The sequence below is a fragment of the Nanorana parkeri genome, unplaced genomic scaffold (genome assembly GCF_000935625.1).
Source record: "Nanorana parkeri isolate BGI_ZX_2015 unplaced genomic scaffold, ASM93562v1 scaffold292, whole genome shotgun sequence".
Classification (NCBI taxonomy): Eukaryota; Metazoa; Chordata; class Amphibia; order Anura; family Dicroglossidae; genus Nanorana; species Nanorana parkeri.
This window is the reverse complement of record NW_017306560.1, coordinates 831,165-857,079: the sequence shown is the minus strand read 5'-3', so window position 1 is coordinate 857,079 and position 25,915 is coordinate 831,165. Positions and strand designations below refer to the sequence as shown.

Genomic DNA, 25,915 nt, shown 5'->3' with positions numbered 1-25,915 from the left:
TTTAGATTTGATTCCAGAGCAAAGAGTGCTTCCTTCTCACAAGTTCTTTTAACAATATGTTTTGAACCTTGAGTGTTTTACAACCTTTTTCAATAACAGCACCCTTTTATAAATGGCTTCTCGAGTTCCCTCTGCTGTTGGCATGGGTGTCTGGGAATTAATAGGTTTAAAGTATATGCAGAATTGCAGGTTAGGGCTTTTATTCTGTACTACATTTGTCTTTTAGCCTGTCACATATAAAGACTTCTTGAGACTATTACTCTTTAGCACTCTCTTCTGCATTCTTTGCTCATGGACACTCCAAAAAATCCACATCCTGATCTACTTTGCAATGGAGGCTCCTGAGAGAACACAGCAAACAGTCTAGAAGATGCTTCATTGCTTCACGAAATGAGTTCTGCCGCTCAGGGCCTTCAGGAGCTGACAGTACTAATGCGGACTGGGTTTTTCAGTGTTTTTCTCCTGACTTCCTTTCACACCTTCTTATTGCCTAAAAAGTACTTATATTAAGCCCAATGGCTTCAGCTTGACTGGAAAACTGGAAGATATATCTATTCAGATAAATGATGTAAACATTTGCATAATATGTTCTTGTACAAGTATAGGCTGCCGTGAAAGAGTGCACCAGAGTACAATGTCACTATGACAGCATTGCCTTAGAGCACTGTGCAGAGCCGGCACTCCTTAACCTTTGATACCCACAAGTCTCTTTTGAGTATCAGAGGGAGACTGACTACAGCAGCTCTGATGACTGTGAGGTGTTCTATAGGACACCTTGCAGCACAGGGCTGTCTGCTCCCATCTCCCTCTGCCAATGTCGATTGGAAGCTGGACAGAGGGTTCTTTCAGTGCTGGGTGCTGAAACACAGGAAGCTTTCTGGTAACAGGTCTGCTGCTGTCACCCTGGGGCACCCTGTAGGTGTTGATAGCTGGTGTGGGACCCACCCCCTTAGGTACACTACTGCCCCAAATGTGTGCAGTGAGTGCACAGTCTGACCAAAGAGCTTGGTTGCTCATAGATAGTGGCTACAATTGTGGAGCTGCCCAGCAGTTGTATTTGCTTATTGGTGAGGCTATTCATAGCAGATACAAGTGTATTTTATTATTATAATTTATAATTTATGTTACTATTTGGCTTTAATATGACACATGCAATATATTATTATAAAGGCATGGTATATACTGAACAGTTCTGCAAAATCTGTAAATTCCAACTTATTTATTGTGGATCTGTTTTTCCGAATGATTTGGTTCAGAATCCTTGCTTCTATTTGTTTACAGTAAAGGCATTATAAATTGCCTGTTAACCTCTATTCTGGGTTACAAGAACATGAGTTGTGTGGACTGGTATGTAGTATGAAATCCATACATTAAGGCATAGAGTGTGATCTCTCAGAGATCTAAAGAGGAGTAAAAGATGTATATATAGCTACCATATGGAAAATTTAAGTATATAACCATTCTCTATTAAAAATGTAAATGATGTGTTATAGAAAATTGAGCTGTACAAGTCTGTATTTAATTGCAAGTATATTTTAGAATCTGTTATAGAACATTCTTTTAAATTGTACATACATTTCTATAAGATTAGCTTTATTGCTCTGCTCGTGAATGTAAACACCAACAATGGAAAAAAAAACATAAGGGCTGCCTTAGGCTCAATCTGTTCCTCATAGCTCCAACCATGCTCTCTTCAGCCCGTCTGCTGAAAGGCCACGGGGAGGCCCGGACTCATTTTATCAAACTGTCAAGGAGTCGCTAGAGCTAAGAGAAGCACTCTCATGCCTGGGGCGAGATCGAGACAGCATTCAATTTCCATCCCTGTTTCATTTCCGTGTTGCTGCCGGGCAGCTTTGGATGTGAACTCAGTGGCTCTATGCCATCCAGAAATGGCTTGTGGGACCCTCCAAAGGATAGAGTGGTGAAATTGCTGCTATAAATCAGCATCCCCTCCTGACTTGGCAGGAGCTAGAAGTTCTGGCACTGCAGCTCTGTGGCTGATTTGAGTCCCATTAGCAGGTTTTGCTGTCAGCTTGGCTCCGGATAAAACCCTCCTCTCCTATCATCGTCTGGTACCCCTGCAGATATGAAATCTGTGCCAGGCTGAACAAATCGCTCCACCCTTCTACAGAGCCATGCCAAACTCAAGAGGAGTGAGTTCCAGAAAGAAAGGAGGAGAATGTAGGGCAGTGCCGAGGTTCAGGGAATATGAAACAATGCTTGCTAATTACTTTTCCTTTTTTTGTCTTTTAATAATAAGTGCTCCGGAGAATTGAATAAAACTAAAATCCTGCGCTGATGAAGGTACATGCCTCACACATAGGACCGCTTGCCTGTAGAAGTCCTATACATAACCGGTTCTAAAAAGCTGGCACACATTTTATTTGCAGACATGCAGTCTGATGATAATGTAATTCAGTCCTTTTCCACACATTTGAAATTAGAGGTTTCAAAAAGACATAGAAAGAACCCAAGTCTTAGATTATCGTATTCCTTCTCCGAGTTATAAATGATAAAAGGAAAAGGTAAAATGTGACTGACATAAAAGCTGTCAGAAGAGCCATCTCTATATTTGACTATGTTGTACCAGTGTTTGATTTGTATGAGAATAGTGTATCTTTTAGTACAGCTGTATATGCATAACATATTTCAGCTTTAGTAACTACAGAGTCACGTCTCTGCTTAATTATCCATGTGCATTAAAGTAGATGTACACCCTAACTAAATGACCTTCTGTTACCTAAAGCACTGTGTATCATAAAAAGGGGCTTTTTTTAAAAATTAAAATACAGGTTTTTATCTTTTTTTAATGCTTTGTTACATCTCAGTGTTTCTGATCTCCAGTGGTCTCTTTGCAGCGACTTCCTTTCTACATTTCATTAATGACTGCATGGTATTTCTGAGGGCAGGTTTCCTGATGGTAACTCCAGTGAAGCATGTTTGTGTAATATTTGTTAAATAATAATTTATAGTCTTCAGAAGTCAGTGTGACATTGTAGGAAGACCATTGAGAGGTAGGAACACCTTGTTACCCTATAACAGGAAGTGCCTTTAACAAGGACCTTTGTGGTAGGATCACTAGGTATTCTTTTAATGGAAGCTACAGCTCTGAAAATATTGCAAAAAACTTTTGAACTTACTTTAACGTGTGGTTATATGTGATTTTATTGACTAGGTTTATTAATTAAATCACATATCAACATGCTTCTGTTTGGTATGCTGTAGGATTCTAAACCTGCTGTGTCAATGCATACATATGACCAAATCTTCAGTAGTATTAGAGTAATAGAAATGGTCATATGCTGCCTCTATTTATTATCAGTTTGCTGCATGAATCATTTATAAATCATATTTTGGCTTTAATCTGACCAATATTTGACCCATATTCTGCTACCTTGTAATATTGTATATGGAAACATGTATCTGGAATCGGAGTTCATACTTGGGTATTTGATACATCTCCAACGTTGCATACCACATGCTATACCACCCAAACAATATAAAATAAGCTATGCTTTTCAGCGCTACCTCCAAAGCTAAAAAAAATATATTTAGGATTGCTTACATTATTGTTACTTTAGTTATTATTCAGGACACAAGTTGTTGTAGCCTACCCTTATCTCCGTGGTCATTGGTTACTTCGAAATGTAAACAAATTCATAGGTCTTAATATTGGGTTATTATTTTGATATACATCATGTACCTGTGCTGTCTTTTTGTGAGGTGTCAGAAGTGGAGTACTTTTCTTCTGAACTTGGCATTTTGTGGCAGTGTTCTGCTGTTAATCCTTAGAAACATCTGTGTTAAACTTGTGAGGTCCCAAGAGGTGATTTTTTGGCTGATGCTTTTAAATACATTTATCCATCTTACAAAACACCTTAATTTGTGTCTGTCACGTTCCAAGCACAAAGCGTCCTAACTTGAACCTGCTAGGGGAGGGTTTTGTTTACAAAATGAGGGGGCAATTAGGCTGTGCTTTACAAACATTCTTGGTGGAATTAAAAGGCAATTGGCACAACTAAGCAAGTAATCCCTTTACAAGCTTTTCTGAAGGAGGCCCACTGGGATGTTTACTGTTTAGTTTCTCCTCAGAGAGCGTTAACAGGGCCTTTTGGAACCTCCAGGTAATTGAGGCTCTTGTCTTTCACTGAGAGCTCCCAGAGCTGTCATCAGTTGCTATTCTGTACATTTCTTTACCTCGATATTTTGACAAGGGCTTTTGTCCTGACGACAACAGCTGCGTGGGAGGCAGAGCTGAAGGACTTTTTTTCATCTCCTTTGTGTAGGTCTGTTTCTCCATTGTTGACATTCCTCCGGGCACTGCTTGTGTGCAAACTTGTTGTGTGACTTGCGTCGCACTCTTAGCTTTTTTTGTCCTCTGATGAAGATCAAGAATCTCCGATCATCCTTTTCTCTAAAGCCCTTTTTCCCCCAAAGAAGTCTCTGGGAAACCCCTGTAGGCTAGCTTAAAAAGGACCATCCCATCGTTTTGGATACAATTTTCATTCATAGATTTTACTCCCCTAACTAGTAATTAAACTGTATGCATGTGGTCCATTTCTGTATTCTGCATTCTTCTTTTCAATCCTTATCTTTACCACCTCCATATGTAAATTTCCTTTAGCATTTTTGCCTATTTAGTATTTGGGTGAATTCATACCGAGTGCATTGGGGCTCCCCTGGTCATATTTTCCAGCACAGCCCCAACTCAAGACAAGTCAATTGTGCCAGTGTCTGGTGCCCGTTGCCCAGCACAGTGCTGATGCACCGATCCTGGCACATCGCACTGTGTAATTTTGTTTTCTTCTTTAGAACTTTATTGAAGTGTCAAAAGTGACATTTCATTAACATCTAAGGGCACAAGGTGCGAGACAGTTGTACCATGTCGGATCTTGCTGTGCTAAAAAAAAAAGTACTGCATGCAGTTTAGTTTTTGTTTTTTTCAGCGCACACCACCTCGTTACCACCACAACGTGGAGGTGGAAATGTTGCCTATTCGTGACAAGTTGAATTGCTTTTTCTTTCTTTGGGACAATGCAGCCCTTATGCATCTGGTGTGAATTCACCCTAAATAATGCTAAGTAAAGAGGTCAGTTAGAAGGTAACCCAGAGTGCAAGGGACATGAGTAAGTAACGCTTAGTTTAGAGGTCAGCAGCATCTAAGTCAGAGTGCAGGTGTCAGGAGTAAGTAGTGCAAAGTACAGGGATCAGTAGTAAGTAGTGCAGGGGGTCAGGAATAGGTAATGAAGAGTTCATAGGTCAGTAGTATGTAACACATAGTGCAAGGGTTAGCAGTGTATGTTAAAACAAATGTTTTTTTTCCCTCACCACTGGCCATGAGCAATTAGGAATTTTGTGTACCCGATATCTTATAAAAATAGCTGTCACTTTTCATCCTACTGAATAAAAACTATCCTTCAACAAGGAGTTCACTTTCCTTCCATCCTGCACTTGCACATTCTCACCAGCTGGACTGTCCTGTTGTGCTCAAGTCACTGCCAACTAGTGGCTGCTATACATACTCCAGGAGGTGGGGCTGGGGCAGTTCTGTGTGTAAACAGAACCACCTGGTATGACTGAACAGTCGGAGGGAAAGAGTGAAATTCCAGGGCTGTCTGCCATGGCAGGGTTGCAATCTACAGATGGCTGCAATCGACCTGCTGCCAACGCGCACTCTATAGAACCTGACTTTATGGAAAATTGATGGAAAGCCATTGCTAAAGAAAAATCAAATCCCATTTGGCAGTTTGCAAGGCAAATATGTGGAAAAAGGTCTGATGAGACCAAAATGTAACTTTTTAGCCTTAACATAAAACACTATGTGGCAGAAAGCAAACACTGCTGATGACTCAAAACACCATCCCCATAGTGGATCATGGTGATAATAGCATCATATTGTGATAATGCTTTTGATCAGCAGGTACTTGGGAACTGCACAGGAGTAAAGGTTAGCTCGAGGAAGTCAAATAGAGCAGTTGTAGAATAAAACCTGCTTAAATGTGCAAGACTGAGACTGGGGTCGAGGTTCACCTTCCAGCAGGACAGTACAGATTTGTCCAAGAAGATCTAGAACTTGCAGTCAAATGTAGTTCTAGCAGATTTTAACAGGGTGAAGGGTTGCCTTAAGGTGCCCATACACCTTACAATTATCTGCAGATTTTCTGTGGTCTGATGGAAAAAGTGCAACAGATAGGCCCAGGTGGGATCACTCCATCCACACAGTTAAGTGTCGATGGAGGAATCTGTTGCACCTTTTCCATCCGACCACAGACAATCTGCAGATAATTGTAAGGTGTATGGCCAGCTTTAGATGTTCACTCTCTTGAAGAACTACAGTGGCTAAAGAATCTTCTGCATCTGATAACCTTCCTGCGGTACAGTAAACTAAAGTGATGTAGCAGCCAGCAGGTATAAACACAGTGCGCAGTGGTGGACCAGGCATATGACACACCCAGAAGTATGTTGGATGTTATAGGTTCTTCAGCTGATTTTGCTTTGCGAGAGAATGAAGAATTGAGGCACATGCAGCAGGACATGTAAATATTTTAGCTCTTTTACATTTCTTTTTTTTGTGTGCGACTCGAACAGCAAATACCCAAAATAAATGTTATTTCCACAATGTGGAAAGTGCAAATTGGTGTATACTTGTACAGAGTATTGTTTTTTCAGGTATGCTTGGAGATTTTAGTAAGTGACACTAAAAGGTTTTGTTACTTTGAAATGCTGCTCATTATTGACTATAAAAACATATGAATGTCACATGCTTCATAATTTAATAAAGCAGTGCAAAGAACAGCTTATCATATGCTAATCTATGACGACAACAGCTGCGTGGGAGGCAGAGCTGAAGGACTTTTTTTCATCTCCTTTGTGTAGGTCTGTTTCTCCATTGTTGACATTCCTCCGGGCACTGCTTGTGTGCAAACTTGTTGTGTGACTTGCGTCGCACTCTTAGCTTTTTTTGTCCTCTGATGAAGATCAAGAATCTCCGATCATCCTTTTCTCTAAAGCCCTTTTTCCCCCAAAGAAGTCTCTGGGAAACCCCTGTAGGCTAGCTTAAAAAGGACCATCCCATCGTTTTGGATACAATTTTCATTCATAGATTTTACTCCCCTAACTAGTAATTAAACTGTATGCATGTGGTCCATTTCTGTATTCTGCATTCTTCTTTTCAATCCTTATCTTTACCACCTCCATATGTAAATTTCCTTTAGCATTTTTGCCTATTTAGTATTTGGGTGAATTCATACCGAGTGCATTGGGGCTCCCCTGGTCATATTTTCCAGCACAGCCCCAACTCAAGACAAGTCAATTGTGCCAGTGTCTGGTGCCCGTTGCCCAGCACAGTGCTGATGCACCGATCCTGGCACATCGCACTGTGTAATTTTGTTTTCTTCTTTAGAACTTTATTGAAGTGTCAAAAGTGACATTTCATTAACATCTAAGGGCACAAGGTGCGAGACAGTTGTACCATGTCGGATCTTGCTGTGCTAAAAAAAAAAGTACTGCATGCAGTTTAGTTTTTGTTTTTTTCAGCGCACACCACCTCGTTACCACCACAACGTGGAGGTGGAAATGTTGCCTATTCGTGACAAGTTGAATTGCTTTTTCTTTCTTTGGGACAATGCAGCCCTTATGCATCTGGTGTGAATTCACCCTAAATAATGCTAAGTAAAGAGGTCAGTTAGAAGGTAACCCAGAGTGCAAGGGACATGAGTAAGTAACGCTTAGTTTAGAGGTCAGCAGCATCTAAGTCAGAGTGCAGGTGTCAGGAGTAAGTAGTGCAAAGTACAGGGATCAGTAGTAAGTAGTGCAGGGGGTCAGGAATAGGTAATGAAGAGTTCATAGGTCAGTAGTATGTAACACATAGTGCAAGGGTTAGCAGTGTATGTTAAAACAAATGTTTTTTTTCCCTCACCACTGGCCATGAGCAATTAGGAATTTTGTGTACCCGATATCTTATAAAAATAGCTGTCACTTTTCATCCTACTGAATAAAAACTATCCTTCAACAAGGAGTTCACTTTCCTTCCATCCTGCACTTGCACATTCTCACCAGCTGGACTGTCCTGTTGTGCTCAAGTCACTGCCAACTAGTGGCTGCTATACATACTCCAGGAGGTGGGGCTGGGGCAGTTCTGTGTGTAAACAGAACCACCTGGTATGACTGAACAGTCGGAGGGAAAGAGTGAAATTCCAGGGCTGTCTGCCATGGCAGGGTTGCAATCTACAGATGGCTGCAATCGACCTGCTGCCAACGCGCACTCTATAGAACCTGACTTTATGGAAAATTGATGGAAAGCCATTGCTAAAGAAAAATCAAATCCCATTTGGCAGTTTGCAAGGCAAATATGTGGAAAAAGGTCTGATGAGACCAAAATGTAACTTTTTAGCCTTAACATAAAACACTATGTGGCAGAAAGCAAACACTGCTGATGACTCAAAACACCATCCCCATAGTGGATCATGGTGATAATAGCATCATATTGTGATAATGCTTTTGATCAGCAGGTACTTGGGAACTGCACAGGAGTAAAGGTTAGCTCGAGGAAGTCAAATAGAGCAGTTGTAGAATAAAACCTGCTTAAATGTGCAAGACTGAGACTGGGGTCGAGGTTCACCTTCCAGCAGGACAGTACAGATTTGTCCAAGAAGATCTAGAACTTGCAGTCAAATGTAGTTCTAGCAGATTTTAACAGGGTGAAGGGTTGCCTTAAGGTGCCCATACACCTTACAATTATCTGCAGATTTTCTGTGGTCTGATGGAAAAAGTGCAACAGATAGGCCCAGGTGGGATCACTCCATCCACACAGTTAAGTGTCGATGGAGGAATCTGTTGCACCTTTTCCATCCGACCACAGACAATCTGCAGATAATTGTAAGGTGTATGGCCAGCTTTAGATGTTCACTCTCTTGAAGAACTACAGTGGCTAAAGAATCTTCTGCATCTGATAACCTTCCTGCGGTACAGTAAACTAAAGTGATGTAGCAGCCAGCAGGTATAAACACAGTGCGCAGTGGTGGACCAGGCATATGACACACCCAGAAGTATGTTGGATGTTATAGGTTCTTCAGCTGATTTTGCTTTGCGAGAGAATGAAGAATTGAGGCACATGCAGCAGGACATGTAAATATTTTAGCTCTTTTACATTTCTTTTTTTTGTGTGCGACTCGAACAGCAAATACCCAAAATAAATGTTATTTCCACAATGTGGAAAGTGCAAATTGGTGTATACTTGTACAGAGTATTGTTTTTTCAGGTATGCTTGGAGATTTTAGTAAGTGACACTAAAAGGTTTTGTTACTTTGAAATGCTGCTCATTATTGACTATAAAAACATATGAATGTCACATGCTTCATAATTTAATAAAGCAGTGCAAAGAACAGCTTATCATATGCTAATCTAACTAGCTTTTTTGTAGTCAGCTCAGTAAAATATGTTTCCAGATTGGTTTCTATGCATATTGATGTTTGCCTTTTTCAATAAGCCTAATGGTGATGCCTTTAGAGACATTGCATGGTAGGTTTTGATGATGAAACCAGATAGTTCTTTTAGTTTGCAGTCAGCCAATTCTTTTTATTGTATGGCTGGGACTCTTGTGTTGTCAATCCACGAGAGGTTTTAGTCTTTTGTTATGAATAGGCATTTGGTTGTCTATTTTACCTTTTCCTCTCTTAATAGATCTATCTGCTGACAAGCCTAGGGCTTTCAGCTGCAGGTTTACTACAAGCTCTGTGATAGTAGCACTCTGCAACTAGTGGTTAAAGTATTATGGCTCTTAGTTCTGCCTAATCCTACAACTGTGTGTGACATTTTCACTTCTACCTTCTGTCTATTGAATGGAAATGGATACCTATAAAAGACAGTGCTTCTTTTTTTTTTTGCTCTTTCTGTCTAAATTGTATATACCCCTTAACTACCGGTACAAGTTGTCCCCTGCTACTTTGAGATAATTAGTACCATGTACTAGAGATATATGTATCAAACATTATTATTTGAATCTGAACTAATGGGCTTAGTAGTAAAAAGTGTGACGGAGGAAACAACATGGCCTAGCCAAGAAAACATGCAAGGTGTTCATTTTGTATAAACCTCTTATAACACAAAAAAAAATCAGAACTGTAATGTACATGCACCAGGAGGCCTGTTCCAATTAAAATGTGTTTTCCTTTGAAATGAACAGTAGACCACTAGATGGACTCCACAGAGCTCTATTTTATCTACAGCTAAGGTTGTATTGCCAAGTACTTGTGAAACAAAGGAAATAGAGACCTATCTAAGAAGTATTAAGCTGAAAAGCAGTGCACTGTACATGCACCAGAAGGCTCCTTCCGGTTAAAAAGGGTTTTCCCTTGAAATTAACAAGACACCTAGTTTGACTCCTTAGACCCCCACTACACGCACACACACCTACACCTTACATTGTGTTAATGGATCAAGGTGTTCTGGTCACATTTTATAAAACCCCTAGAGCTCCACTACATTTAAAGTTGAGGTTGTGTTTCCCAGTCGTTGCAAAACAAAAAGAGATGGAGACCTCTAAAGCAGGAGAGCACTTTAAGATTAAAATGGAAACCCTCATTTTGAATGATCATGTCTGTAATTTAAAAGTCACATGGGCTGCCTAGTAATTTCTGTAGATGGCCTCAAGCAGCCCTTGGATACTTGGAGCAGTAGGCACAGACTCACTTTACCCAGCAAGGAGTTCAATTTGTTTAACCCAAAAACAACTATGTGATCATCTTTATTACTACTCATTATGTAACTCTAACATAATATCAACATTTTCCTGTAAATGAATTGTATTTGCCTATGCCAAACCAAATAATTGCTTAAATTGTAACTAACCGTTCTTTTTTTTTTTATATTTGCAGTGTGACAGCGAAAGTGATATCGACGATAAGGTAAAGTTGGACTTAATTCTGTGTATTTATTGTAGATAAAATAGAGGCCATTTGTTAAACTTGTACAGGCTGAAAACCAATCTGTTTCTGGACAGTGTGTGTTTATCCAAGGCAGGGATTTCTTCTGAAGTGGCTAAAATATATAATCCAAACTGACATCCATTTTACTGTTTAATAATTGGCAAAATTGCACATTATAGTACAAAAACGTTTTTAACCTGGGTAGGTTTTATATAGTGCTATTTCTGCATTGTGATCTGAAGCGTGTTGTATTGAATTAGAAAACATTATGAAAAAAACATGCTGGAATAGGCTGTCTAGAAATCCCCATATTTCCCAGCATTGCTCTGTATGGTGGGGGGGGGGGGGTTACATCTTATAAAAGCACTAACTTTTGTGTATGTGCACACTATTCTATATTCTGAAATGATCTATAATGAAACGGTCTACAATGAAACTGAAATGGTCTACAATGAAACTGTACCCTTTTGTGAGACCCAGAAGCAGCAAGATTTCGGGTATGGTGGGCTAACCTGTAAATATGGGATATATCTTGACATTATGTACCTCTCTGGATAGAGTATTCTACTTGTCTCCCCATTTTTTTAAACTTTTCTAAAACAGACTAGCAATACTGTGCCCAGCAAAGAGGGGGAGGGTGGATTAGATCTGCACAGTTGTAGAGGGAAATGGGTAGGGAAATATTTAGAAAATGTTGTTTGAAAATGTCCTTATGCTTTAGGCTCAGTTTACACTTGCGCTACAGTAATTAACTAATTAATTCTTACCCTGCATGACACCCTGCTAACAGACATGAACTGCAGCTCACCACAACACACAGTAACAAACTACTGTACTTTTGTGGTGTGCTGTGTTACAAGAAATAGTACATGCATGTGTGATTTGGTGCGGTAGGCAGCCCATTGGAGCCCACTGCACCTCTGACTCTGAACATTCTAGCTCTCTTGGCACTGTACCCCAACACCCCAAACACTGCACATTTCTGTCAGCTAGCACCCTCCTACAACCCAGCCATTCTGCCACTGCATACTCCAACACTGCTCCCCTGTCCCTGTCCCCACATTGTCACCTTTGCAGGGAGAGGAAGAGAGGAGAAAAGGCAGAGCCTGGAGTTCCTGGGCTGTCTGCCCACTTCCTGCCCAGTGCAGCCTGTATCATCCAGTCTGTGCCCTGGGAGGGTGCTGTGTGTATTCTTGTGGAAGGGGGAGAAGGTGCACTCCTCCAGGCTGAGAGGTGGAATGAGATGTTATTATAAACCTACTTACCACCTCATTATTATTGAACCCTTACAATGAGACAGTCATCTTGTAGCAACCAAACCTCTAAATGTATCCTTTGTTTTATTTCTAGGTAAGTGTTTAATTTGAAATAAAATACCACTACTTATCACTCCTCCCTCCTAAACCTTTGAACCCTCTAATATTTTTATGAACATGAAATCTATATATCAGGCTGAAACTAAGAGGGAAACGAAAACTCAATTTTACTTCCTGTATTCTTCTTTTACAATAAGTATAGAATCTTACTATTGGTATACAGTTGTACAGTAAGGCACTGGAGCTCACTGAGGTCATAGTTACCTTTTGGTCTAGCATCGTTGTTGCTACCTAATGTTTCCTTGATTCATTTAAAATACATTCTTGCTCTTTTATATTCTGACACTTATAGGTCTTTGTCTGTTTCAGGCTTATTACAGGCAAAGTGTAAAGTGCAGTAAGCCATAGCAACCAATTAGCAATGATCTTTTATTGTTCGGACTTCTCAAGCAGAAAAGGTGATTTTGAGATTGCTTGCTATGGGTTGCCGCAGTCTGCTTACCTGTGTTTTGCACTGTCGCTTTATATAAGCCTGTCTGTGTTAATTTGTGACTTTTCATGCTGTTTTAATTTAGCACTTTACTGAACCAATGTGCCTACTTATGCCTAGTTGGACAACATGTCGCTATTAGACTGAGAATCACTTTTTCTTTATATATTTTCAGGTTGCTAGCATTATGGTACTTAAAAGCTAATTCCAGAATGTTACATAAAGATTATAAAAAGAAAATGGCAGCACACCAGTTATTTACAGGTGTTTTTTTGCTGGGCGAAATACATCTTGAAAAACCAAGAGCCTCAAACATAGCTGATGTTTTTTCCTCCCTTTATACTTCTGGGGTTAAAACCTTTTTTCACAATTGAATAGACTAAAAGCAATTGCTCAGAAGGCTGTTTAAAAGATATGCCTGTCAGAGTTGAGATGAAGTTGTAAGTGGCATGTAGTTTTATAATACAGCTCTGCTATTAATGATTGTCTAAATTACAGCGGCAGGCCCAGCCAGCTGCATTACATTGGAGACTGACGTCCGCTAGATTAGGTTTGACTTCACCTTGTAGCGGAGAAATTGAAATCTGAACAACATTGATTAGCTTTCAGAATGCGAGATCGGAGGTTACCTTCAGGGGAGGCTGCATTGTGTGTGACTGGTAAGTCTGTGTCACAAGCAGAGCACAAGGTAATAGAATTCCATATTGTGATTACTCTATTTCCTTGCCTTTCTGCTCTGCAGTTGTAGAGTTTCTCTCCATAGCGATCTGTATTGGGCTTCCGTCAAGCTTGTATTTGCTAACACTGAAGCCTTTTCATTCACATTGCACTACATGTGTACTCTTAGGATTGGAAGCCCGATGTAAGTCTATGGGTGGGTACCCCCAGCCCTGGCCAGGTCCGGAAAAACAAACGGATCAGAGTTCCACTTCAACAGACCTACCTAACCGTGCCAGATCAAAGGTAATCTGATGTAAATGAACACATGATGTTTACATCGATTCCTCATAGACCGACATTGGTTCGGTAAGTTCATTTTTTTTCCTCATCGCAAGATGGAGGAGAAAACTGGACAGACACAGATGTCACAACGGTGAAATCCAGTCAATCAGTAGGAGTTTCCTGCATGGATCCCTGAGGATCCCTGAAGGCGCCCATCTGAAAGGGGCATAAAGTAAAGCTGTCATTAGAAAGAAAAAAGATAACATTTCTACCATTCGTTTCTAGCAAACTTTCTTCTCTTTGCTAATCCATAAGGTTGGGCCCCCCCCCCCCACCTTCTGATGGGCACACATCTTAGAGACCTAGAGATAGGTGTGCCCAGTGTTTTGAATAAGAGTGTATTCAAAGTTTATTACAGTACAATACATTTAAAGTATTTACTTCAGAAAGGTGCATAGATGTATATCAGTATCACATGTGATAGATGGTAATATTTTAACTTTGTCCAGAGAGGTCGGACTAGGACAAAGTGAGAAGTACCCATTGTATAGTTGGATTCGGCGCATGTCTGAGACAAAATTTGCACACTTAGCACTAGGGGTCGACCAATTATCGGATCTACCTATAATCGGGACCGATATTTACAGTTTTCCTAATTATCAGTTTTAAAGTGACCGATATTACAGATAAACACTGTGCAAATTTCAGCCTGTTCTTGAGGAACCGGCTGAAATTTGCACAATGGGTACCACTCTCTTGGCGGCACAATGGGTACCACTCTCAGCTGATCGAAGGAGCCAGTCAGAAGCTGGCAGCCATTGAGCTGCCAGCCCTGTTCGAGTATTTTGACATCCGATATCAGGAGAAGCAACAGCTAGCTATTAATTCCAATGCTATCTGTTGCTTTATTTTTTTTCTTTAATCTGGCAGCTGCTGTCAAACTACATTTTAACAAAACAGATGGCAGGGGAATCGGCAGATAGCAGGGGAGCTAATGCTTCCACTGCTTGCTGATGTTTTTTCTTTGTATTCTGATAGCAGCGCTGTCAAAATACGAAAACAGGGAATCGGCCGATATCAGGCGACTGCCTGCTGTTTAAAATAGAATATCGGTACCTGATATCGGTTACCGGCCTGAAATGTGGTCAATAATCGGTATCTGTATCGAAAAATCTATATTGATGGATTCCTACTTAGCACATCCATGTTTAGAAGCACTGGGTATACAGAAAGAAGATTTGCTATGTACTGAAGCTATATAAAGCCACCATGTAATTTTTCTAATGGCAGTTGCACTTTTAAACTATGAATAATATGGACTGATTTACTAAGGGGCACTACTGACTGGCCCTATTTTTCTATCCTGGTGTAGTTCACCAGTGCCTAGCTGCCCTGCTAGCTTAAATCTCTATAGTTAAGGCTATCATCTTCTTAATGACCATAAACCTCGGACTACGGAAACAGAGGTTTGTGCTTGGTTCAACTCCATTCTCTTTATGAGGTCTCTGCACCTTCATATACACATGGTGGAGCAAGGCTGGCAAGTTGATAGGTCTCAGCTCACAGCAGCAATCGGAGGCTTCAATAGCTCTAGCTACACTGGAATTCTTGTTGTGAGACAGTATGTTTAAAAGTGAAAGATTTATTAAGTTGTTGTCAAGGCTTCTGTGCCACTTGCAAAAATGGCAAAACAGGTTATGTGAAAGCTTAGAATAGATTTGTTAGTAGTAAAGCATTCCATGAATGTTCTGAAAGTCTGTTTTTGGACACTAAGACAAATATAGAAAATCAGAAGGCTGAATGTTGTAAATAATTGTACTTCCCTCAGCCGCAAAGTGCATGTGTATAAACAGTCACAACAGTTAATTTTGAAGAATTATTATTTCTTGGTGCCTTACAAAATTCTGTCTTATTTTAGCGCTGCTGTTTAATTTTTTTAGTGCCAAATAAGTTCAAAGGGCTTGTTTGATTTGCCTTGAACAGGGTACCCAAACTCCTTGTGTTCGGGTTACGTTAGAGTCTTGTAGTTCCCGTTGCAGGGGATCTAGAATTGGTATGGCGCACACAATACAGCTTTGTTGATATGATTACAGGTGAGAGAACGGTTACAGAATACCAACCACATCCATATTCTGCAGTCATCTAGAGCTCAGGAACATTTTACTAAATTGAAGAGGCTTTAGAATGTGTCTTGCTGAGATGCATTGCGATTCTTTTCTACCATTTCAGCCCCATGTACTCTAAACATCACTACAGAATATATATACCTCCTTTAATAGCAACAACAGCATTAACAGACAGCAATTACCCTTCATTTTCTGGAACGATAAAGTCTCCATTAATTCAAGATTTATGTAGTTATAGCATTTAGCTCAGAAATAACACCGCAGAGAATTGGGTTATACACATGTAATGAGAGAGCTTATGGCATACTTTAGTGAACATTAACATAATAGAGTAATATAAACCATCAACACTCCCACTTATTGTCTCTTACCTGCTTTAGCATGGCAGAGGAGTTCAGTATGAAAACATATTTTATTCAACAACTTCCTACATTGATAGAAAACTGTCCTAGACAGACTCTGTGAATAATGATTTATTCTTGAAAGAGGAACATCTCCAAAAAGATTCTATAGAGCTGTCCTTTTAGCTCCTAGCAAAACTCCTGAAATCAGAGAGGTCAAAATGTCCCTGCAATATTTAAACACACGCAAGTAGCAGTGTTACCATACATAGCACCCCGTGCTTAGTGTGCATGGCCTTATATGCTTTGATGTTCAGAGGATAATACACTGAAGAAAATAAGAAGTCGCTAACACTTTGTGCTTGAAGGTGCAAAAGTACTCTTGTTTTATTATATAACGCATCACATCAGTCAAAATAAACCAACGTTTCAGGGACTGCGGCACATCCTGGGAATGACACTGTGGAGATTTGTGCTCCGCAAACGGTCAGGAGCAAGGGAGTATCATGGCCACCCACTAGGCTCTGCTCCTTCATTAAATTCAGTATAACATGCTGACATGGTATATGTGTATGTATCTGGGTTTTTTAAAATTATTTTTGGTGGGAGATCATGTAATTATGACATCATAGGGGGTGTTCTGCATTCTGTTTGGCATGGGTATAGATATATGTCTGCTAACTTATATGCATAACTCTCACTGTCGCCCTGAGAAAGGGACCCTGTGTGACCCCAAAACGTTGGCTTATTTTGACTGATGTGGCGCATTATTAATAAGAGTAATTGTGCACCCTCAAGTACTAAGTGCTGGTGACTTCTTCTTTGCTTCAGTGGATCTACATGGCACCATCCATGATTGCCACTACAAGCACCACCATATCCAATCTGGTCACAGCGTTGTATGTAGTGCAGCTGGTATCTACACCTTCCCAGTTGATAATACAGACATGTGAAATGCAGAATACAATGCTGGCATTCCTGTGCTATGCTGATGTCATATATATACAATACAGAACCATTTATCCAGATCATGCAGTGCTGCAAAATATACATTTAGTTAGATAATGCAGATTAAAGTGCAGTGTGCAAAGCTGGGTTTACAGTTTACTTTCTGCCACCCTAGACCAATTGTTTTGTGCCTCCCTGCTCCTCTCCCAGTTAATTGGCTGTGCACAGTGTAATATTCCACCAATGAAAATGGACAGGCTGTGAAGAGACAGCAGTAATGAAGACCTGCTGAATTTCTCAGACAAGCAGGATTTTTATCTGGAGTAATGTGTAACAATGGGCCATATGATGTGTGGGCAGAGACAGATTAATGATGGTCATACACTTTTAGAATTTCCTGTAAATTGGCAGAAATTCAGTTGGTGTCATTGCTAGCATGACAAGAGTTGATTACTAAGTCGACCTTTGTCTAAGGAGCCAGGCTGAAGATTGTTTGATTGGCTGCAGTCGCTGTTTGGGTAACCTAACAGCGGCATGCACTAGCTGTCAGAATAAAATAGCTCAACAGGGGGATGGGGGGGAATTTACTCCATCCACGCTAAACATCAGGATAAAAAAAATCTGTTAGCAGGCTGAACAAAGAAATCTATTAGTGTATGGCCAGCTTTAGAAAGGAGGCCCAAGGGAAGGTGGAAGCTTCCCCCTCATTCCATTGGTTGACATTGATAAGGATTTCAATAGATGCAGAAAAGCCACCCTATTTGCCTTGTCTCTGCTGTGCCTTATGGTTGGGGTATCCTCTCTAGTGATGGGACAGGCAGGCTCATAGCTTTGACCAATTGTGCAATCCCCCTGGTTAATTTCAGGAGTTGTGGCTAGCCCCTTGGACATCCACTGAGCCCTAGGCTGTCTATGTTGCCTTGTGAAAGATCTGGTTTTGTGTGCATCCTCAGCAGCCTTCCACCCTAGATTATAGTCTGTGTAGAAATTCAGCCTTGGCAATAGCCAATGTAGGAATTGAGTGTTTAGGTTATATCACTGAGCTGTATTTGTTAACCAGTGCAGATCACACACACATATCTCTAACTGCTTGTCATATCTGTTTACTTGCAGTCATATACATATCATTTAGTGTGTGTTATTGCACTTATTATCATGTGTTGTTTTTATGAAATATGTATTAGTGAATTTAGTGTCTTGCCTGCAGTCATATAATAAAAGCTTTGCTACAAATATGGGCAACATATAATGTGTGTACAAATACTTATAGGAAGGTAGAGAAAAACAAGAGTTGTTCTGTCCTCATTTTCCATTTCCATGTCCTCATCATTTTCACAGTACAAAACATCTCAAAATGACTGCATTAGGTTTTCCTGGGTTCCTTTCTGTCAGGGATTGAAATGATGGCTCTCTATGCACAGCGCTGCTGGTAGCATCTATATGTAAAGGCAGCACATTTGTTTTATATTTTCTCAAATATTTTCTAAGAGACAGTATAGGATATTTAGATGTTTGTACAAAGCCAGTCATCTGAAATGATAGCTCAACACTGGAACACAAATCCCATATCTGCAATGTAACAGGACCGTTCTAGTATGGTTCTCATATAACAAAAATGGGCAGATGTCAAGCTTTCTATTTTTTTGAAATCTGTAGTATTATAGGTGAATTTTTAGAACATTTAGGAGCAGTTGCTAAAATGTCAATGAGTGTGACTTGTGTGTCCATCTTAGAAGACAGGTCTCTCATGAGGACTCTATGCTGCCCCTGGGAACCAATAAGTGTAGTGGGTGGAAGTTTGTGATTACTAAGCCTAAGAACTCATTTATGCTAATTTGGTTTTAATGTGATTTCCCCCTGCATGGTGCTTGGGATAATCCTGCCTTTCACTGCCCTCAAGGCACACTAAAAGCTGTCTTGTGTGTCTGAATTGTAGTTGTTATACCACTAGTTATAAGTTGAATCAGTGAAATGTAGACACCTATGGATGCCTTGCATTCGTGTATTTAGGTGAAAAGGAATAAATGCATAAGAGTTTCATTGCAAAAATAGTAAGAACATTTACTTAATTTTGTGTTAAAAGGATATTAAAGTCAAATTGTTTAAAAGCAATTTCAAATACTGATGAATTCATTTACAATGGATGCTGTGCCTTGATGTTTAAATGTTTTAGTTTCCTGCAGAATCAGCTGGTCCCCTGGGCACGGGTCCTGATATCCTGTGTTAGAATGGCTACTTTCCATTGCAGGGTCCTATGGAGCCACCCTCGTGTCTCTCCACAAACGCAAAGCCACAGCAAGGCAAACCACTCTCCTCCTGCTTCTCCCTCTTCCCTTCTCTAAGCTAGTAGATGGAGAGGTGCTGGAGACTGTGCTCTCCCTTGTGATCTTGTACTGGACAGGAAGGTCAGGGAAGCTGAGCTGAGAGTTTTTGAGCCAACAGTTCTGAAACATGATGATTGTGTTTGGGCAAAAATGTAAAAAAATACTTTGCTGGCCAAATATATGTGTTGGACTTGGATTCATTTTTGAAAAAAAATTGAGACTTTAATCCTACTTTAATTTATCCTGCAGTTCTAAAATTGTTTTCTTATTTTGGAGTACTGTAGGTGATAGTTTCCTCCCCCTTTTTCTTATAGCTTAGAAATCCAGTGGGATGCTTTAGTACATTGTTCAGTTGTTTAATTTGAAATAATGCTGTATTTAATATTTTAAGGACTGCATGTAACCACTTTCTAGAAGTTGTTAGTAAAGCGAATAAGCAAATGGATTATTGCATTATTAAAATATATGCATGCGCTTAACTTAAATGAGATCAAATATAGCATTTACTTGTCTATGCCAGGAAGGACCTATGAAAGGGTTAAACTCTCACCGTCTGCTGCAAGGTTCGGCTTTGAATCTCTGCACTTCCACACATGACAGCAGCTTTCCGATGTGCTCTAGTGATCCCGACAGCTGATGGGGGAAGTAAAGCACGGCCTTCATGTGCAATAATAAAGAGCCCACCCGCAGACGCCATGACAGGCTTAATGGCTTTTCATAGAAAAACGGACAGACTTAATGTTTGGACCGTAGCGATCATTCGGCCTGATCTTCTTAATGAAATTAGATTAGACGCACCTGGGAAATTGCTGAGACGGCACATTGCTTTCATCACCTTCTTTAATTTAAAAGCAATTTGCAGGGAAAATATTCTCTGAAGTAAAGAGACGTGAAGAGAGAGAAAATCGGATGCAGAGAAGAAAAGAAACAGAGGCAGCAAGTAAACAGAAGGATGAAAGTACAAAGACTGGGTGCACATTATATATAGAAAAGAGCTCATCTTTGCATGATGCATGCATTCCTAATTTTCTGTCATTGGACAAGAAGCGTATAGCTGTACATAGTGATCATTTACATGAACACTAAAACAGAACTATGGTATGTTTTGTTTTTAATGTAAAAACTCTGAAATTGCAGGTCAATAATTATACACGCACTCTTTCCAATCTGTGTTACCTTTTGCATTATCCATATTTTATATCATCCATATACCATCCCACCTAGCCTATTGCCCAGCACTAGTGGAAGGTGATATAGGCAGTCTTACTATCTTGGGGTAATGATGTAACCATTTCCCAGTTTTCTGTAGGAGGGGGCGTGAATTGGGTGTGTAATATGGCAGTTAATAGGTGTGGAAAGCCTAATACCCCTGAGATGTGCTGCCAGAGGAACTGAAACCAAGAGATTATAGGGATTTCCAGGCCCTTCTGCAAACCAGCTGGGAGACCTTCTGGAAAGCACCAAGACGCATATATTGGAACTCATAGAGAATGTAGACAGTGCAACAAATGTTGAAACCTGTCAGAAACATGTATCTGTCAGAAACATGTACATGAATTTGTCGCATAGAGGCATGTGGGGAGTGGCATGGGGGCCAGGGTATCAATACTGGACACTTCATTCTCAGTGCCTGTTCAGCCCCCGAGCCACTTGGTATCATTGGTTGCTAAAAGGACATGAGGGTAGTATATGCTGTGATTTTAGAACTCCTTTAACATTAAAGCTGGCCATACACCTCTCGATTATCGTTAGATTTTTTTCATGCCCTCATCGAACTGTCATTAGATTTCCACTTGAATACCCCATCATGCACAGACCAATGTCGATTTTGATTATCGTTCGTAAGCAATACTAACACACCAAATTTTGTCAATCGACAGAACAGGTCTTCGTTTGCACATGTGCAGTGTTCATGTTGTGATTGGTTTCGTATAAAGACGCCACTAATCCATCGATTTTCGTTCGATTCAAAACCAGTTTTCCAGCCTGACCGATCTAGGAAATTCAGCCAGCAGTACAGTAAATAAAATCGTTGAGTTCCCATCAACTGATCAATTATTATTCGAAAGGCGATTGATGAACCATTTCTGAACGGTAATCGATAGGTGCATGGGCACCTTAACACTTCCAGGGTATTCACAGCTATTATCCTATAATACAGTGCAAAACGGTGAATGCGCTTTTGAGCATATAGCGGCAGGTGTGGTCTTATGCTTTCCAATACAAACAAATGCAAAATGTTTCAAACTGGATTACATGGAAGCTAGAGTACATTTTAGGTGATGCATATTATGAGGTATTATGGTAGAAATTACCTAAAAGTAATCTTTGATGTTTGAGTCAGCAGGAAATTCAGGCAGTGTATGGTCAGCTTAAGCTTCACATAGACTTCCATAGGACCCATTCACACGTTAAGTGCAGCGTTAATTGCATGATAATGTGCGATTAATGTACATGATCACACAACGCACCTAGCGTGACTTACCATGAGCTAGGTGTGTTGCCAATCATTTGAATAGCACCCCAAGGCACCGTGCAGTACCATGTGGTGAAATAAAGTAGTGCATGCACTTTTTTTAACCGCAATACAATACATGTTGTTGCTGTACCATATGCTGTGTTGCAGTGCATTGCCGGCCCGGGATGTATGTTGGAGTGCCATACAAATGAATCGCAACTCTCCTATTGCTTGGTAACATGGTATTGTGTGATTAGCACTATGCTGATCTGTTTTTGGGGCCTTAAGCTGAACATAATTACGTCTGTATATTTAAACTTTAGATTTGCTTTCAAACTTGTGCAGCACTACCCCACGAAGGTGCCGCCAAAGTAAGCCAGGTATTTCTGTCTCCCAAGCCAAATGTACTGCCTAGACTGGATCCACGGTACCCCAACACTCAGAGTTTTATAACAAATGTAATCATCAATTAGAATAGGCCTATTGTGAAAGGACAACAAACACATGAACTAAATTGAATGCAGTAATGTACAAAGGCACTCTTAACACTCAGTAACCGTGGCTACTTATGACCTGGAATGTATATTGTTGAGTGAGCTGAGATGTTATATTAAATTTGAGCACAATAATACTAATGTCTCTCTTTAAGATAGTCTCTGATACTTTACGCTACTGGCCAGTAGCACTATTCTAGGCTAGCCAATATTGGGGCCCATTTTGTGTTGCAGGTGTGAATGATAAAGCATCATAAATGGCCAAAGGCCTCTCGCCACTCCCAAGATCAAACAGAAGAGATGATGTCCGTCAGCTAGAGATGGGCGTCCCCTTTCTCTCAAGCCGACTCTTTTGAGGATGCTGAATTCATCTGGGGTCTCTTGAGAAAGGTCTCCGTTCTTCCAGGATACTGGGCAGCGGTCTCCGTCAACACCGTCCAACTCCCTCCTCTGCTGCAGGGGTGTATCTACTGCAAGGCAAACTAGGCATTTGCCTAGGGCGGCACTTTCCAGGGGGGCGTCAAAAAAATATAATTATATTATAAAATATTCATAAATGACTGCCAGTACTCAGGGACCTGGTGCCACGTGTCTACCTATGCCGCCTACTCCTACATGTATGCTGCAGCTCCTTCCTCTTCCTGGTCAATGTGCTGTGCAATGTATTGGTGTGTGTGACCTTCGTCCAGATGCACTGGCAGTTCGGACCTCCATGGGAAACTGGCACCCAAATGTCTGACTTCAGGCAGTGGAGGAGTTTCCGCAGGATCCCCAGGGGTTAGATCCAGATGGTCATCGTGCTCATCGGCACCTCCGTGGTGGTGAGTCCGGGGAAGTGCAGCCTCCGTGCTGGGTTATGTCTCTAGAGTGGGGCGAGCTACAGAGCCTAGCGGCCAAGGCAGAATATGGGTGACGGCAGAATTAGAGGGCACAGACAGCATATTAAGGCAGAAGATCGGTGTTGCAGCTGCAGAACTAGGGAGCCCATCAAGCCAGGAATGGAGAAGGCTCGGGTTTAGTCTTGCCTAGGGCAGCACAAAACCAAGATACACCACTGCTCTGCTGGGCTGTCCGGATCACTCACAATGCAGGATCGGCCATGCGTCTAGGCCACGATATCCTCGCTGAAGCGGTCGCCCCGCTACCTCCCAGTACCGCACACATGATACAGGCTCTTGTCTAATAGTGTCTACAGAGTCTGTGAGCCCCCTCTGCATCAGAGGCAGCCACACAGCTCTGTCAGACCCAACACAGATCTCCCATCTTGGCTGGGATCTCCTGGACTGGGCGCGCTCAGCAGCAACAGCCCAGAGACCCCCTCCCCTCTCAAACACAGCCTCCTGGGAGCTGCCGTCTGAAAACGAACATCACTTCAGTAGCACACGTGTGTGTGTGTATATAGATATGGGCTACACTTGCATATAACCTCTATTATATAAAATAAGGATTTATAATGTCCCAGGACATTGTGGTTCTAGTATAATCTAGAGTAATCTAATAAATACAATACATTCTGTAACATATCAAGGTGACAGAGTACAATTGTATGCATGCAGTTAGGTGGTAGATATACACCTTAACCTGCTGCTTCAGCAACACATCCAGTATAGATTGAAAGGTTGGTGGAGGAGTGCAGTCAGGACAGATACATGAGCAGCAAACTGTGTATCAGAGCAGGAGTTCAGCGAGAGTGCAGGCTTATTGAAGAACATTAATGCTAATTAGAAACAGCCCGTGGAAATTAAGTGCTGCTGCGATTAGCCACCAAATGTATGCTTCTGTGCATCTCCAGATCTCATCTCTGCTTAAAATGATTTTAATTGTGCCTGCAGAGCTGGAGAAAACCAGGGGGATCATTTCAAGAGTATATTATGCTGGTGTCTCCTGAAAGAGCCGAGTCTGTGACCCCAAATCGGTCAGCATATAAACGTCTTTATTTTGCTGCCCCTTAGCCCATTTGAGGTGAGAGGTTCAGTGAGGTCAGCCTCATGTGATACATACCAAGTGAGCATTGATAGGTGTTTGAAGAATGCTGGTCATGTACCTGATGACGTGGATATAGGACTGCAGGTTTGAAGCGGAGTCGATAAAAATGAACATACGGCTAATACTGTTCATTATGCTCTCCTTGGTGTTGCACTGATTTTCACTGCCATCATCATCAGATTAAAAGCTTTGATTAGCCTTTGCGTTAAATTACGGCTTTATTCAACCTGCAATCTCCTCCTGCAGCTGCTACATATCTACTGTATATTACTCTGCAGTTTTTAATAATTCATCAAATTGTACATATACATATAGAAGCTTTTAAGGAGTGTTCAAATCGAATGCAGAGGCGTTTTTATATTGTGTGTATACTGTGCGACAAAAATGTTTATTGAGCAAATATTTGTTTGTGTACCACACTGCCTGCAGCAATAAGCCATACATTTGTATGCAAAAAAACAGTATGTTATACCCCTTGTTAAACTAGAACACCATAAGGAACAATTGATTTGTTAACAAAATAATAAAATACACAATAGTTGGACATAATGACAGCTGAATAGAATCAATATCCACCTATATGACATCTGTGCAGACATTTGGTAGTATTTGGTTCTAGCCTTTTCAAGGTAATATTAAGAGATGTTCAAGATAAGATGTTATGGCAGGGTAGAGTATGCATAGTAATGTTGGCCCAGTCTGGCACAGCATGACTTCCTTAGTGGTAATAACACCTTAGGCATTTCATATTTTAAAACTGGTAAAGCTAGCCATACACACTTGGATTGAGCCAATCAACATCTATCTACTCTGTGGGGGCAGCCAGAGCTACAAGAGATTTGCTCAGCAATGGCTACAGCCAAATATAACAGATAATAAAACTCTGTACAGTTGCATGTGTACAAAAGTCTATTATACTGCATCAAGCAGCCTATTTAAAGAAGAACTCCTGGCATAAATAGTATTAATCCTTGCAGGGAGGCTACCTCCGCACTGCAAGGGGTAACTGCTTTTTTTGGTCTAGGGTCTAAAATTTAAAAAAATAGTCGACTGATCCTCTATCCCACTTGGCTTATAGTCTGGTCCCTGCAGCCTCTTCTCCCCTGGGCTCCAGCGGTCTAAGGACCCGTGATGTCTTCACGTCCATTCACTTGCATTGGATGTGAGGACACCAAGTTGGATGTGAGGACGACATTCCACAGGCGGAGAGAGGTGAGCGGTCACCGCTGCGGGACCGAGGATAAGGTGAATATAGCTGTCACCTACCTGGTAGAGAGACTGAGTGTTTGAGGAGGTTTCTCTTGCACCTCGTGTCTTGTGACCTTTGAGGATGGTGACAGGGGCCAGGCAGACACTGAGTGGCACGAGTGCTCAGGGAAATCCAGAAATCGAGGACAATCCAGCAACTACTGAGCATGTGAGCCGGATTTAAATAAGGAAGTGAGCTAATCAACCCCGTCACTTCCTGTGCGCCATTTGGCGCGCTTTTCCGCACCATAGACGCGTCACTTCCGTTGCGCCATACGCAACGTCTTTCTGTGAGGAAGATGTGCTGTGCTATGCTT

The 25,915-nt window shown here is 41.0% G+C and overlaps 1 protein-coding gene across 1 annotated transcript in view; it reads left to right on the top strand.

The window, feature by feature from the left end:
• FBRSL1 (fibrosin like 1) overlaps nucleotides 1-25,915 on the top strand; it is a 515,094-nt gene that overhangs the window by 382,525 nt on the left and 106,654 nt on the right. The window contains exon 9 of the mRNA XM_018557615.1: nucleotides 10,875-10,904. Coding sequence (XP_018413117.1) covers nucleotides 10,875-10,904 — 30 coding nt within the window. The remainder of the gene's footprint in view (nucleotides 1-10,874; nucleotides 10,905-25,915) is intronic.